The 15506-nt window shown below is 44.5% G+C and overlaps 1 protein-coding gene across 2 annotated transcripts in view; it reads left to right on the top strand.

The window, feature by feature from the left end:
* Positions 1-6207: 6207 nt before the first annotated feature.
* AGPAT5 (1-acylglycerol-3-phosphate O-acyltransferase 5) overlaps positions 6208-15506 on the top strand; it is a 62487-nt gene continuing 53188 nt past the window's right edge. For both annotated transcript variants that reach the window (XM_068532196.1, XM_068532195.1), the window contains exon 1: positions 6208-6790. In XM_068532196.1, coding sequence (XP_068388297.1) covers positions 6572-6790 — 219 coding nt within the window. In that variant the 5' untranslated portion in view covers positions 6208-6571. The remainder of the gene's footprint in view (positions 6791-15506) is intronic.

Below are 15506 nucleotides of genomic sequence, written 5' to 3'. Positions count from 1 at the left end.
CTAGGTGAGTAAGTCGGATTTGAGACAGCAGTTAAGTGAGAACTTCATTTCATTCAATATTCAAAACAGTGTTTAAATCTTTTAGAACAAGAATGCCTTCTCGTTTTCGTTTTACAGATAAAAATAAATGAAAGCTCCAATGGAGGCTGAACAAATAGAGGCAGTACTGGGCTACATTCTAAGTCGTTAGTGAAGAGAAAGTATTCTTGTTCCCGAGTGTTCCATTCGTTCACACCGAGACAAGCTTCCCTTTGCTTCTACGTTCAGATAGCACCCTTCTGTTCCCACTTAACCGTAGTCAGTTTACAGTACAGCTGATCATGTTACAGCTTTCTTTAATTACATTCCACACCTGAGTTCAGGTAGGATCAATTTGGGTGTTCCAAGGCCCTCAGACACGCTAAGACCTCACAGCATTCAGGGTGAACGTTCGTGGTTATTCAGAGAGACACAAGTTTATTCAATTCTGCTGTCAGATTGCTCCGTGGAGACGCCAAGATCACACGAGACTCAATACTTTGTCTCAGTATCATGCCAAGTAAAATCTCCTCCACGTGAAATTTATAAAACGATTACCCTGCATTTTTTCTAGTATGTTTTTTACTTTTTGAAAAATTTTTTATTTATTTTTGGCTGTGTTGGGCCTTCGTTGCTGTGTGCGTGGGCTTTCTCTAGTTGCAGCGAGCGGGGGCTACTCTTTGTTGCCGTGCGCGGGCTTCTCATTGCGGTGGCTTCTCTTGTTGCGGAGCACGGGCTCTAGGCGCACGGGCTCAGTAGTTGTGGTTTGCAGACTCTAGAGCACAGGCTCAGTAGTTGTGGCACACGGGCTTAGTTGCTCCGCGGCATGTGGGAGCTTCCCGGACCAGGGCTCGAACCCGTGTCTCCTGCATTGGCAGGCGGATTCTTAACCACTGCGCCACGGGGGAAGCCTGTTTTTCACTTTTTAGATGAATTTTTCTGTTTAAACCCTCCCGTCTGGCCTTTATTTGGGTGTAGGTTGTCGAGTTTGTTTATATAACATTTTCCCCAAATGTACAGAGGTACTAGCATTTTTTGACTAATTCATTCTTTTCCCTCAGATTTTAAATGCCACTTTCATGAGACAATACAGAACACACAAACACAGCAGCACCTGTGTCTCTAGACTCTTCCTTTTGCCCCGCTGAGCCGTCCGCTTCCTCACTAGCAAGACACTGTTACTGTATTGTTACACTATGTGTCGGTACCCGCAGGAAAGATCCCTCCCTCCGTGCACCCGCTTCCTATCGTTGCTATCAAAAATCACCACCTACTTAGAAACTTAAATAAAACCAACGTATCTTACGGTTCTGAGGTCAGAAGCTCAAAGCAGGTGTCACTGGAGTCGGCACGGTACCGAGCAGGGCTGTGTCCTCCTGGGGCTCCGGGGACAGTCCGCACCCGCGTCCCTTCCAGGCTCCGGAGCCTGCCTTCCCTCCCCGGCCCCCTTCTCCATCTTGGAAGCCAGCGAGGGCGGCCGAGCCCCGCTCCCAACACACCGCTCTGAGCTCCTAACTGCCCCCTCCCACTTTTAAGGCCCCTCGTGACTACATTGCGCCCACCTGGATGACCCAGGATTAGCTCCGTAAGGTCATGCGATTGGCAATCCTAAATGCATCCGTGCCCTAAAGTCTCCTTTGCCAAGCAAATCAACGTATTCCCGGGTTCCAGAAATCACACGGATGTCTTCGGATGGCCATCACTCCGACTGCCATGCTCAGTCGTCCGCCTCTTCAAAAATTTTTGAGTTGTTTCCCTACATGAATTTTACGATGCGTTTGTCAAGTTCCCACTATATTCTTCTCCTTCGCACCTCCCCCTCTTCACGAAATAAACCTAGTTTTACTGAAAATGTACTAAAGTCATAGGGTGAGGTTGAATATCATGCATCCTGACAACGAATGATAAAAACCAAGTTTACATTTATCATGCTAGAAAGGCAATTACTTTTCTGTAGAGAAAATGCAAAATGGTTTTCACAATCAGAAGAAAGGTATATTTATCACTGATCTGTGATAGTTACATAATAAAAGTTATTTTTCTGAATATTTTATTTTTGTGGTATGTCAGCTTGTAAAAATTTATATACTTAAAAATTATTTCTCTCATTCTAAATAAATATCCATGTTCAAATCCAATTTTGTATTTGTAAACTTGTGTTCTTTTCCTTAAAGTGCTCTCCGCTGCACGGGCTGAGGAAGTTCTATGCCCCATAGAACCTGTTTCCACCCCTCATAGATGAAACCAAATTCCACCGGGTTACTCAAGCCTGAAGCTGGGGACGCATTCTTCACCCTCCCTCCCCCTCCTTATCACCAAGGTCAAGTAACTCCGGTGGATCCCACCTTCTAGTTATCTCCTGCAAAAGTCATCTCTTATTTTTCTCCTTTATTTTTATTTGCCTCTGTAATAAATTAATCCCACTGCTCCACCCCAGACCGCAAGGGTCATGACCTCAGGGCCTTTATCTGTTCTCTCTCTTTACCTCTGACACCCAGCATGAAGTGGGATGTGGAACACTGGATACATATTTGTTGAATCAATATTTCTTTGTAAAAACTTGAAACAATACAGGAAGTCCAGCTGAACTTCATTTAATCTTACTTCCCCTCCGCTGAGAAAACCACTGTCATCAGTTTTTAGACATTTGAATCCAGAAATATATGGTTTCATTTTTTACAGAAATGGGGTAATAGTGCATGTATTATCCAGCAACTTGGTTTTTTCACCTAACGTGCAGATCATTTGGGTACATTTGGGTCTACTTGTTTTTTTTCTAACTGCTGCATAACATTTCATGTGTCATCTTTGTGTATTCATGTAACCACTCTGCTACTGACTGTTCATTTAAGTAGATTTCTTGATTCAGAAGTATCTGTCCATTTGATGTGCCTGAGAAGATTCGTGGAGTACAGACCCGCCTTGCATTTCACAAGCGTCCTGCCCACTTGCTCCCCAGCCCCCAATCTTACCACACTGTTCTGCAGTGAGGTGGGAAAGGTGTAATAACTTTAGGACACCAAAGGATAATTCGCCAATTTCTTTCAATTAAGGTACCATTAAGACAAGCATTTCCAATCAAACTTTACCTTTATTTACAATAATCAGATTTTGTGATATACATTGATTAAATTGTATATTGCTAACAACAGTCATAGCTCAATCCAGAAGAAATTTTAACTCTTGGGACCCTGATGACATAGTCTGATCAATAAAAGACTTGGAAGCATAAAATATATTCCATTAAGATAAAATTATGTGGCAGAAGTGGAATGAAAATGTTTTCAAGGAGACCAAGGATCAATGTAAAATTCTAATTGGTAAAAATCTTTTTTAAATGGAGAATGGTGGTATTAAATCACTACGGTATTTATAACCCATGGGGTCCACTTAAAAGATTTCTGTAATTTTATTTTAACTATTTTTTAATTCTGTAATTAATTTTATTTTAAAATTTCATTTACAACTCATCAGAACTTATTTCTTTTTTAACTAATTAAACTTATGATAAAAATAATTTTAGGGCTTCCCTGGTGGCGCAGTGGTTGAGAATCTGCCTGCCAATGCAGGGGACACGGGTTCGAGCCCTGGTCTGGGAGGATCCCACATGCCGCGGAGCAACTGGGCCCGTGAGCCACAATTACTGAGCCTGCGCATCTGGAGCCTGCGCTCCGCAACAAGAGAGGCCGCGACAGTGAGAGGCCCGCGCACCGCGATGAAGAGTGGCCCCCACTTGCCGCAACTAGAGAAAGCCCTCGCGCGGAAACGAAGACCCAACACAGCCATAAATAAATAAATAAATAAATAAAATTTACAAATAATAATAATAATTTTAGATATTAACTTACAAATGTGAGGGAAATACACAGCATACTTCTAGGGGGGCATCTGGATAAAAAAAGAGAAGAGCGCCTCATTACCATGCTGCACACAGGCCTCTGCAGCCTTGAGAACCTGTGGGCTCTCGGCTTCAGTCCTTCCGACTCGCTGTTCTCACTTGGAAGGCTCTCGTCTTCCTTCCCTTCTCTAGCTCTCACCTAACTCCACCCTCAAACTTCATCTCAAATCTCTCTCTACCTGAGAAGACTTCTATGTGCCCCGACTAAATGAGATCTCCTCGGTATACGTCCCCATGGTATCCCGAATATCCCCCTTTGCGTAAAGCTCACTCCAGACCTAAGTCCCTGCTAAATGCAATCAGTCTTCTCACTGTTATATCCCAGAGCCACTGTATGCAAGCTGGGTTAGACGCGCTCTTTACAAGGAACCGTTTCAGTAGAGAGGTGGAAAAGGAAGTCAGACTGCAAGGGGTTAAAAAATGTACACCGTAAGGAAGCAGAGGCAGAGGGTGTGGGCTGAGTACAGCTTAAGAGAGGGGAAGGCAGAAGGGAGGGTAAATCTGTGACCAGCAGGGACAGAGGAGGCTGAAGAGCACAGGGGGTAACCGAGTGTGTCGGGCTGGGTTTGGATATAAACAGGGGACAAGAGAGGCTCACGTTCTCAGTGTCCCCATGTCAGAACCGGGCACAAAACTTTACAACCGGGTGACTAACAGTAATATGGGGGTAATTCACAGGAAGTAACATACTTACACATATCACAACATTTACTGACTGCATGTGTACAGACTGTAACATTAACACTGAACCAGCTTTATCTCTTCATACATTTTCCTAATTGTAGGGATGTCTGGTCTCAGTTATTTAAAGGAAGCGTAAGCAGCATCGGCTGTGCACAGTATCCGTACCCATGACTTCTTCCCTCCGGAATGAGTCTAGTTCTCACAGGGCATTACTTTCCACAGGAAGAGGGGAAACCGCGTTGAAAATCCTTTTAGTGTTCAATGCTTCCTGTTGGCAATATACCTGTCCAAATAATTGTTCCTTGAGCAATCTCTATTCACCTGGATTTGTCCCTCAAGGTCACCGTTTACCAATCACGTTACATGATGTCAATCATGTAGAGATAGTCAAATCGAGTAGCCACCGTCCTGGCCCTGATTAGAATTTTCCGCTAAAATGCCTTCCTGCATAAAGCTACACCACAGGCTTGCGTTCAGGCAAAAAAAAAAAAGAATTTTTTTTTTTTTTTTCACTTAAAGCATTCGGCAGTCTTCTGAAGTGCAACTATCCCTGGAAAGGATTACACACTAAACCACACTCACTGTAGCCAAAGGGCAGTAGAAGGATTCAGAAGGCCTCAGAGTCTGTTTTTACATCAATAAAACGGCTGCCCTGATTTCCTAGATGTTTGTGAAGGTCATAGAAGTAGGTTAGTACTTTATCCCACATGTGCACTCAAGTACCTTCAAGAACTACTCAAAAACTGACGCTCATCCTAAACTACCAGAAAGAAGTTAAAGAGCCAGGCCTGGGGAAGTGAAGCAGGAGTGAATTTGATAAGGCCTGATAAACTAAAACAGTGTGTCAAGAACCTTGTAAAAAGGCTGTCCGGCTGTGCGTAAACTTGTAGTGATGGGAAGGCAGGGGCCTGACTCGGAAACATGCTGGTGGGCGAGTGAAGGGCAGGAGAGGGGGTCCTGTGCACCCGGCTGGGAGAAGAGGAGGAAGCCGGGAAGGCGGAGGGGGTGAGAGCCACCTTGAAGAGGAAGGTGAGCCCGGCCCGATAACCCAGGGCTAAGGCCCTGACAGCGCTTATCGCGCTGCTGTCACTGCGGGCCTTCCCACAGCAGGCCTGACAAGTCCCTGTTGCCTGCAGGAGTCCTCTTAGCCGCCCGAAGCCACGGTCTGCAGCACCTGCGAGGTACCGCGGGTCACCGGTGCGCCCCACGGAAGGGGACATCTCGGCTTAAGGGCGCATCCCGGGGTCCAGGGGCCCTCAGGTGTGCAAGCAGGAGGTGGGGCGTTCCCTCAAGCCAATCTGCGCCCAGAGCTGGACCGAGGGGCACAAGGCCGCCCGTGCCCCTCCTCGGCCGACACCCACCTTCAACCAGCTCCGCCCGGAAGTCGCCGCTTCCCTGGGCGGGGTTGGGGGGTGGGGGGGTGGCGCGCAAGCTTTGGAGCATGCGCAGTAGCCAGAGCGGACAGTCCACGCGTCCGGGCGGCAGTTGCGTGTCAACTGTCAGCAGCACTCGACCAATCGGGAGACGAGTTCTTGCCGCTGAGCCCCGCCCCCGGAGGGGGACTATGGTAACGGGCGGCCAATCAGGAGTCGTGTTGTTGGCGCGGATCCCCGCCCCCGGCAGGGGCATAGGGTGACGGGCGAGGGTCATGGGGTGTGAGTGAGCCTGAGCTCTCGAGCCCCTGAGGGCCGCGGCTTCCCCTTGCCCCGCGGCTGGGAGCAGCGCGCCGGGCCCCTCACTCGCCAGCCAGCCCACCGTCCAGCGGCGGCGCGGCCCATGCGGCTGGGGGCGGAGGCCGGATCCGGCGCGGGCTGGGCGTCTCAGGGGCGGCCGGCGGCCCGGCTAGGTGAGGGGGCGGCGGCGGGGCCCGGCCCAGCCCGGTGATTGGCCGCCGACTGAGGGCCGCCGGGCGGCCGGCGGCGGCGGGGCGGGGAAGAGCCGGCGGAGCCTTCCGCGTGCGGAGCCGGGAAGATGCTGCTGTCCCTGGTGCTCCACATGTACTCGATGTGCTGCGTGCTGCCGGCCGCCGTGCTCCTGGGCACGGCTCCCACCTACGTGCTGGCCTGGGGGGCCTGGCGGCTGCTCTCCGCCTTCCTGCCCTCGCGCTTCTACCAGGCGGTGGACGACCGGCTCTACTGCATCTATCAGAGCATGGTGCTCTTCTTCTTCGAGAACTACACCGGCGTGCAGGTGAGGCCCCGCCCGCCCTCCGGGCCCGCCCGCCGCACCTGCCGCCCCTCCCTGCGTCTGGGGTCCCGGGGGGTCGCAGGCGCATCTCCCAGCTGCCACCCACCCAGCGTCCGTCCAGCTAGTGTAGGCTCGCTCCGCCCTGGCGGGCAGATCCGGCCCCGGGAACACGTGCCATTACGCCGTCCTCCCACCGTGGGGGCAGTTTCACGTTCTCGCTTAGGGTTTGGCCAGGTGCTTCCTTGCGGGTACTCCAGGATTACTAGGTAGCTGCGGTAGCGCTGCTCTGCGGCCCCAAGTGGGATCCACCGCCCGGCCTCCCCCTCTCTTGCAACTGTCTGTCTTGGTGCTGGGAGAGGTAGGTGCAGATGAACGTTTAAATAGGGCAAGCAGTTGACAGCTTCTGGCGCTTGGTCTAAGAAGATGGTAATGGTGGAACTCAACAGTGCGCTTTTAAAAGTCGGAGACCTTCTCTTGAAACAGATTGATGTTACTGTTTGGGCGAGAAGTACAACTTTGTTTTGCATTCTTCCCCAGTACAAGTGAAAGCTGGGCAAGGAAATTAATCCGTTTGTTACTGTAGAAGCCTTACCGGAGATAAAATTCTTGCCAACTTTGACTAGGCTTATATGTGTGGCTAATCTTTTGTCTGCTTACTTTCTGTTATTTTCTTTCTCTGTAGAGATTGGATTTGTAGATTAAATTTGTAAAACAAACAAAAGTAGAAGGCCCTTTTAACTCCATTTAATGATTTGAAGTCTCTTACACAGAAATAACAGTTGTGTTTTCCTTCTGTTCCCCAATTTGAAAAAAAAAAAAAAAGAGAGAGAGCTTAATTCTTGGTTTTCCTTATATTCAGTTAGTCCTCGTCTTTTCTTTTCTAGGTGGGGGTGGGTTGGAGTGAATGGGATGGCATCATTTTGTCTTCTTGTCTTTTTTTTTTTTTCCCCCTAGAGCAGCTGCTTTCACCCTTTTGTCCACCAGCTACTATTTTGAATTTGTAGTTGCATTGCTGTTGATTCCTGATGACTCTATGAGTTTGCCCCAGTTGGAGGTTTGGGGGAAGAGAACTAGAAGCCAGGGACTGTGTTTAAATCAATATCTATAAGTGTTTCCTAGGAAAGAAAGAAAGATCGCTTTTCCAGATACTGGTTTCCTGATCATTGACTTTTACAATGGGCCACATTTAAAATTTTCACGAATTCAGACCAGTCATTTCCCCACTCTGTTCTTACCTCACCACGTTTGTCTAAATGTATGGTTTTATCATGGTGAGTATTTAATTTCACATCATATGACAACTGGCCTGGGCTAGGATACAGGATCAGAATATACGACAGTCATTTACCTCTTAGAAAAATAATTCTACCTATGGCAGGTTTTAGATTTTTCGTTAAAAGCATGTAATATGTCCCATGCAATGTAACATATACCATTGAAGTTATTTGTGTTTAGGCAAGTTTCTTATTTTTAAAAAATGACTGTAAAATTTCACAGGATTTCTCAAATTGTATATCTTACCTTATATCTGTTCAGTATAGACCTCCAATTTGTTGTTTGAGTTCTCAGCACATGGTTTTTAAAAAGTCTAATCTGATGATGACCAGCGGACACTCAGTTCTAGGATTCCTAACAAACTTCATCAAGGGACCTGCGTGAAATGAAATTTTGAATTATGTTTGAGGACCATCAGACATCCTTTTATAAATACATGAAGCACCAGTATCCAGTGATAATCTTCTAAATGTCAGAATTCATTTTTCTTTGTTTATTAAAAAAATTTTTTTTGTTGCTCTTTCCCGTCCTTCTACTGGAATACACCAAAAACTGATCATTGATATTTGCAGGCCAAAATATCCAGTGATATTTATTTCTAGGCATATGCAACATGCCTCCTCATTAACACCCTCCAAATATTTTAGTCACCATTTTCTTCCTGCTTAAATCAGTACTTTAAAATATATTTTACACTAATGGCTCTGTCTGCTAATCCCCACTTCCCCAAATGCTAACATGATACATTATAACAATCAAAAGTAAAATTTGATATAAAATAAATTTAGTTTTTCAGCTGACCTGCTTCAAGTATAAATTAGTTCAAATAGGGGCTTTCCTGGTGGCGCAGTGGTTGAGAGTCTGCCTGCCGGTGCAGGGAACACGGGTTCGGGCCCTGGTCTGGGAGGATCCCACATGCCGCGGAGCGGCTGGGCCCGTGAGCCACAACTACTGAGCCTGCGCGTCTGGAGCCCGTGCTCCGCAACAAGAGAGGCCGCGACGGTGAGAGGCCCGCGCACCGCGATGAAGAGTGGCCCCCGCTTGCCGCAGCTAGAGAAAGCCCTCGCACAGAAACGAGGGCCCAACACAGCCATAAATAAATAAATAAATAATTTTAAAAAAAATTAGTTCATATAACACTGGGAGAATAACGTTTATATAATGTGTTCAGTTAGAATACCCTTAACTTCTCTAATAATTCATACGTTTACTTGAAAGATTGTTTCAATTTCCTCAGAAACCCTCAAGGCCTTCATGTCTAGAGGCCATTTATAACTAGTTCTTTCTTTTGGTAGCACTGTGTCCTCAAAAATAGTCCTAAACTCTTAATGAGTTAAATTCGTATTCTGTATCTTGTTGTAAAAGCAGCTGAACTATTGTGTTTGAATGAAACATGTTTATTTAGAATCAGAGAAGGGACCTTACAAGTCCAACACCTTTTTTTCAAGTCTGGATTCTTTCTGCATTTCTGCTAAAATGTTGCCCAGATTCTTCTCAAATATCAGTAGATCTAGATAGAATATAAATTGTTGCTTGTATCCTTAATTTTTTTTTCTCTGCTTATTTATCATTCATGTTGAAACCGTTAAAGACCTTCCTACAGTTTAACTGGGAGTAACAGAGCCAGGAAGATCTGGATGTGCTTCTGGGTTTACTTAAGTAGAATGACACGAACCTTTAAGAGGAAATTAAACATTTCTCAATCAAATATGATTCCAGTCTAACACAATTTAAGTCTGGCCAGGGGACAGACTTATAAGAAAATCTTAGAGAAATGTAATTAGAACCTTGTTTTTATACTTTCTATAAATGTAAATCCTGGGCTGTGAGCAAGACAGTTATTTTAGGTTGCATTTGTATAAGATTTTTTAAAAATACCTTATTTTTCTGTTATGAGTCACAGGTGCAATAAAATATTCAAACACTGCAAAAATATTTTGAGAAAGTTAAAAGTTCCCCTTACCTACACACACCTCGCCTAGGCCTGCAACAGTTTGGTGTGTAACTTTGGATTTCTGCCAAGAACTTTTATATAAATGTATGAATTGTGGGAAGACTCCTTCTCCATTAAATTAACTTCTTGGGTGGGTTTTATAGTAGCACTAAATATACCATAACCTATGGGGACACCTCTGTGCCATTGTTACGGAAAGCAAAAGAAAATATGACTCTCTATACCCAGTTTACTTTCCCTCTTTCGTAAATTTGTCTAATTTTGTAGAACTGAAGACACTGAGAGTGGGTTCTTCTTCAATGGAATTATAAGTTAATTTTTCCTTTAATATTGTCTCATGTTTTTTAAACAGAGGTTAGTATTAGTAGTTAGACAATCCAAAACTAAGTAGTAACGTCTCAGAGCCCGCCCTTTATTCATTCATCTGGTATTGGAGTGTGCCCTGAATGCCAGATCCTGTGCTGGACTGTATGGGATGGAATGAAGAAAAACACAGACAAGGTCCTGCCCTCGTGGATCTCACATTCCAGTGGGACACAAAAAATAAGAAGAAAGTTAAAAGGCACTGTACTCTGTGACTTTGTTAACCTAGTGGGTAGAGGTTGGGGGTTTGGGGAAACGTCCCTGAACAAGTGACATATGCGTTGAGCTCTGAAAAGGGCCAGTTTGGGAAGTATTGTAGTAATCTAGCTGAGAGATGATGGTCAGAGTTGTGGAAAGAGTGGGCATGGAGAGAATGGAAAGAATCCCAGAAGTATTTTAAGGTGGCTGATGGAGCTTTGTAATAGGATACGGAGTGGAAAGGAGAGGATGGAGTTAGCAACACACCTAGCATTTAGTGAGCGCTGACCGTGTGCCAGGTACTGTTGTCTTATGTGAGTCATTTCATCCTTACCAGATAGGCGCTGTTTTTCCCACTTTACAGATTAGAGAACTAAGGCACACGGAGTTCACGCTTGCAATGGTCAAGCCAGGATTTAGTCCAACGCAGTCTAGCTTCAGGGTCCGTTTTCCAAAGATGCTTTGCTAGGTGGTGTGGTTATATTTGTTGAGAGGACAGCCCCGCTCTCAAGGTGTGCCTTCTAGGAGAAACACTGGCAAACAGAGTAGAGGATAATACTGCAAGTGGAGTTTTTGTGTTTACTAGCTTTGTGATACAAAGGGAATGTGACTGCTGGTTATTCAAGAAGGCCGTATCAATTGTTATGAACCACTGTGAGCTTCTACTTCAAGCAGGAGTAGCATGGTGTGTTAAGGGAAAAGAGGTTCTCAGCTGAGAACTGAATGAAGATGGGAAGACCCCTAAGCATGGCATTCAAGGCTGTCTGAATTCTGCCCTGGCCGGCTTTTGCATTCATTGGTTTCACTGTCGCCCAGCTACTGCTTCCTCACCAGTCCCTCCCCTAAATTACCAGTGCATTCTCAAGAATGTGCTTTTGGACTGCTCTTCTCTGTATACTTCCTTCCAGCTCGGGCAACTTTTCCTCATCTGTCATGATCTCACCCCATCTCCATGTCAGGATCACTTGTATGTAATATTAACATAGCGTTAGCATATTTTAATGTAGATATTATCCCCTTTACAAGACTGTAGCCCCATGGAGGTGGCAATAAAGGGGAGAGTGACTTGACTTGATTGTTCCCTTTTAACGAAAGGGCAGAGCACTCTGCAGGGAATAGTCATCTGTGTTTCTGTGGAAATGTGGATGAGAATCTCACTTTTAAGGCGTGGGGGCTCTTGGATGGCCCTCTAGTTGACAAGTTTTGATCTAACAGGGTCAACAGGTGGAGTGAGTCAGTTTGCTTTCTTTACTTAATAGACAGGGGAGAAAACATGCACTCTACCCACAGAAGTAAGACTGAGAAAAGGTCAAAGACCTTATAAAAGAGGGGATTCTGGAACAGCTAGCAATGCAGAGAAGCCTTTGTTTACTTGTCAGTAAAAACCTGTACTTTTGGCAATGTTTAAAGATAAGCAATTCTGTAAGGTTTACTTTGTTTCCTCTGCTTCTTTGCATGGAGTAGCAGTGAGAACCCCAAGTAAGCAGGTGTTGCGTGGGGTTTAGAGGGCTGTGTGTGTGTGTGAGTGTAGGTGATAGTCGGAAGCAGAAAGAAGCGAGGCGGGTGGTACCTGGAAAGGGGAGTTACGTTAAGTGCTAACCACATGCGAGGCGCGAGCATTTCCATTGATAAATTAGTCTCTACTCTCAGCACACAATTTAGCAGTTAGAAAGAGGTCAGTTTTTTTTTTTTTTTAAATATTTATTTATTTGGTTGTGCCAGGTCTTAGTTGCGGCAGGTGGGCTCCTTTAGTTGTGGCTCGTGGGCTCCTTTAGTTGCGGCTCACGGGCTCCTTAGTTGTGGCACATGGGCTCCTTAGTTGCGGCATGCATGTGGGATCTAGTTCCCTAGCCAGGGATCGAACTCGGGCCCCCTGCATTGGGAGCGCTGAGTCTTAACCATTGCGCCACCAGGGAAGTACCCTTTTTTTTTTTTTTAAACTGAAGGTATAATGAGATGTGACAAAATGACAAAATGAGCAAAGAGCTGAGGAAATACAGGAGTACTACAACTGGATGCAAGTGGTTGCTTAACTGAGGGGAGGTGTGTGAATATAAGGAAATCATTCTTCCACGTTAGATGCGATGCAATGAATGCCAGCTCTTCGTGTGCTTACATGTTGCTTTGCTCTCATTCTTACTTTGTATTTCTGTAGGAAAGTATTTTACGTCAGTTTTTAATTTTTTCTCGAGTTTCTTATCTCCTTGTGGTTAATGTTCAAAGTGAAAGAATTATATAAGCTTCTAATATATGGGAAGCCTCATTTGACATTTTTTATTTGGAATTTTTGCAGATAATAATTTTGTTGTAGTCAAAAGATTTTTGGATCTTGGGTGAGAAACCTGGGTCTAATTCCTAGTTCTTTGCTATTCTCTGTCAGCTTGAATAAATCAACTTTTCAACTCAGCATTCTCATTCTTAAATGGAATACTTATTGTCATGTTATTTTGTGAAGACTAAATGAGATAATATGTGAAACTGCTGAGCTCAGTGACTGGTACATCATAGATGCTCAGGAAAAACACACCCAGTAAATGAGGACAATACAGAGAGACAGATACGATGAATGTATAAAAGGAGGTTTGTGATTTGTAAGGTTCCATTTAAATGTTGCATAATAATTATTTTTGTGTACTGATTATTAGACAAATGACTATGTTTATATTTTAACATTGTTTCGGAGGGGTGTCATACTTTTCCTATTCAGAGAAAGGTTTCAAATTGGGCAGAAAAAGACCATAGTTTTGTGTGTATTACGGTAGAAGTCTTGTACTTGATCTTGAAATGATATATTTCATTGGCACAGAAATACATTTAAAAATCATTTCAAATAATTATAAACGTCATAGAGTGTAAATTATGTCTGCAGACTTATTTATGCTGCAGTTCTTTATGGCTGCATTTGTACATAATCAGAGACCTTTTTTTAAGGAAGAGAAATTAGATAGGTGTTTCTCCTATCCATTCATCATTTAACACGATTTTGAGTAAACAATCTGACTTTGTTGGATAATAATAATAATAAGAGCAACAGCTAACATTTTGGGGGACAGTTCCTATGATCCAGGAGTTGTGGCAGGTAGCTTACCTGGTCTCGTTTATCTCACCACACCTGTGGTGAGTAGTTACCATTATTACATTCACTCTACAGGTAAGGAAAAATAGGCATGGGGAGGTGAGGTACTTCTGCTGCAGTTCACATAGTTGGTAAGGGGATGGGCTAGTGCTCAGGTCCGAGGCTCAGTTTAAACCCAGTGTTTCTGCCCGGGCCCTTAGTGACTGGTGTGCTGTGCATAGAGGAGATAGAGCTGTCTGTAGCTGGGCCCGCAGATCAAACTGACAAGGCCAGATCCGCAGGAGAAGAGGCACACAGATTTACCGGGCGTTGATACTTTACACGTAGTTTAATATTTTACACGCTAGGGTTTTTACCGGCCCCTCTCAGAAAAGAAGGGCAAAGAGGCAGTTAGAGTCAGCCCAAGGCAGTAACCTGTGGAGGCACAGCTAGGTGCAGGAAAGGTGGGTTTGGGCTCCTAGGGTTGGTAAATTGTGGGAAGGTCCCTAGGAAATGTATGGTAGATAAGGACTGTTAAGTAAGGTTTGCTGACTCATCTCGGTGCTGTCTCTGATCTTCCTGGTCCTCTAGGAAGGAACAGCTTTACGAGTGTTTTTAATGTCACCTTTACAAAGGGAAGTTTAGGCCTCCTTTAGGCGGAAAAGGGGAGGGCAGAGAGCTGCGTGTGCTGCTTCTCAGTTGCCCTCAGCTCAAAATAATCCTCATGTCAAAGTGGCATGTTTTGGGGCGGCATGTTCTGATCCCCTTCTGCAGCATCATCTGTATCTAAGGACAGTGAAAGAAGTTTTTTTAAAAAATGACATTTCAGTGTGCATGTGGAAAGGAAATGAATTTTACTGAGATAAATGAAGATTTTTTTTTTTTTTCTTGAAGAGGAAGAATGCTGTACTTTATGTCCCCATGGCGGTGTTGGTTAGATAGTCCACTGTGTTAGACATGTGATTACTTTAGATTACCACCTCTTTTCAGGATACAAAAGAGGGAGTCTTCAAGTAGTTTATCAAATCATGGGAGCAAATTAAAAACAAGGTGAAGATGAGATCCAGGTGAGAGGACAGTGTCTACATCTAAATCCAAGTCTTCTGAAAGGTGCTTTGTGCAAGATAAACAAGCTTGTTTGACTAAAGCCGAATTGTAACTAGTGTGTCAGTCGCAATGAAGATAATCATTCAAAGAGCATTTTTACTGAATTAATAAAATGAAAGAGAGAACATTGTTATTTTTCTCTAGAGGGACTTTACATGAGTGTTTTAAAAATGGAGGAACCCCAACTTGAACAATTATGATGACTTAAAATTACTTAGAGAATGAGGAAGAACCAAAAAGGCATGTTTTTCACATGCCTTGTTCGAAGGAACAAATTACCTGCCGAAAAGTGATTGTAATTTGAAATACATGTACTAGAAGATTCACAGAATGATGCCTTTAAAAAGTCACTGGTGCATTTAAAGTATTTGTTTATTCCCCACCTCTTTACTGTTGAAAATGAGGTATAGCTTTATCCACTTGTGAAAAATAAACGTGCAGCTTACTGATGCAGTGAACATCTGTTGAAAAGCATCTGAGTGCTGGGCTCTGGGTAGAACAAGGATGAAGTCCTTGCCCTGGAGGAGCCTGTGGGCCTTGAGGGGGATGTGATGTGAGTTGCAAATAAGAATGCACAGCGTGACCGGGTTCGTTGTAATGCAAAAGGGGGAGAGATTAATTCTGGGGTCTGGGTTAGAAGGCAGGAGGGCTTTGTGAGGAGGTGAATAAGCGGAAAAGCTGATCTAAGACGACTGCAGTGAGAGGGCGCAGGTGGCTTTTAGGTAATCATAGTCATTTAATAATTTATTTGTAGGGGCATTTTATAA

The sequence above is a fragment of the Eschrichtius robustus genome, chromosome 21, assembly GCF_028021215.1.
Source record: "Eschrichtius robustus isolate mEscRob2 chromosome 21, mEscRob2.pri, whole genome shotgun sequence".
NCBI lineage: Eukaryota > Metazoa > Chordata > Mammalia > Artiodactyla > Eschrichtiidae > Eschrichtius > Eschrichtius robustus.
This window is presented reverse-complemented; position numbering and strand designations above follow the sequence as displayed.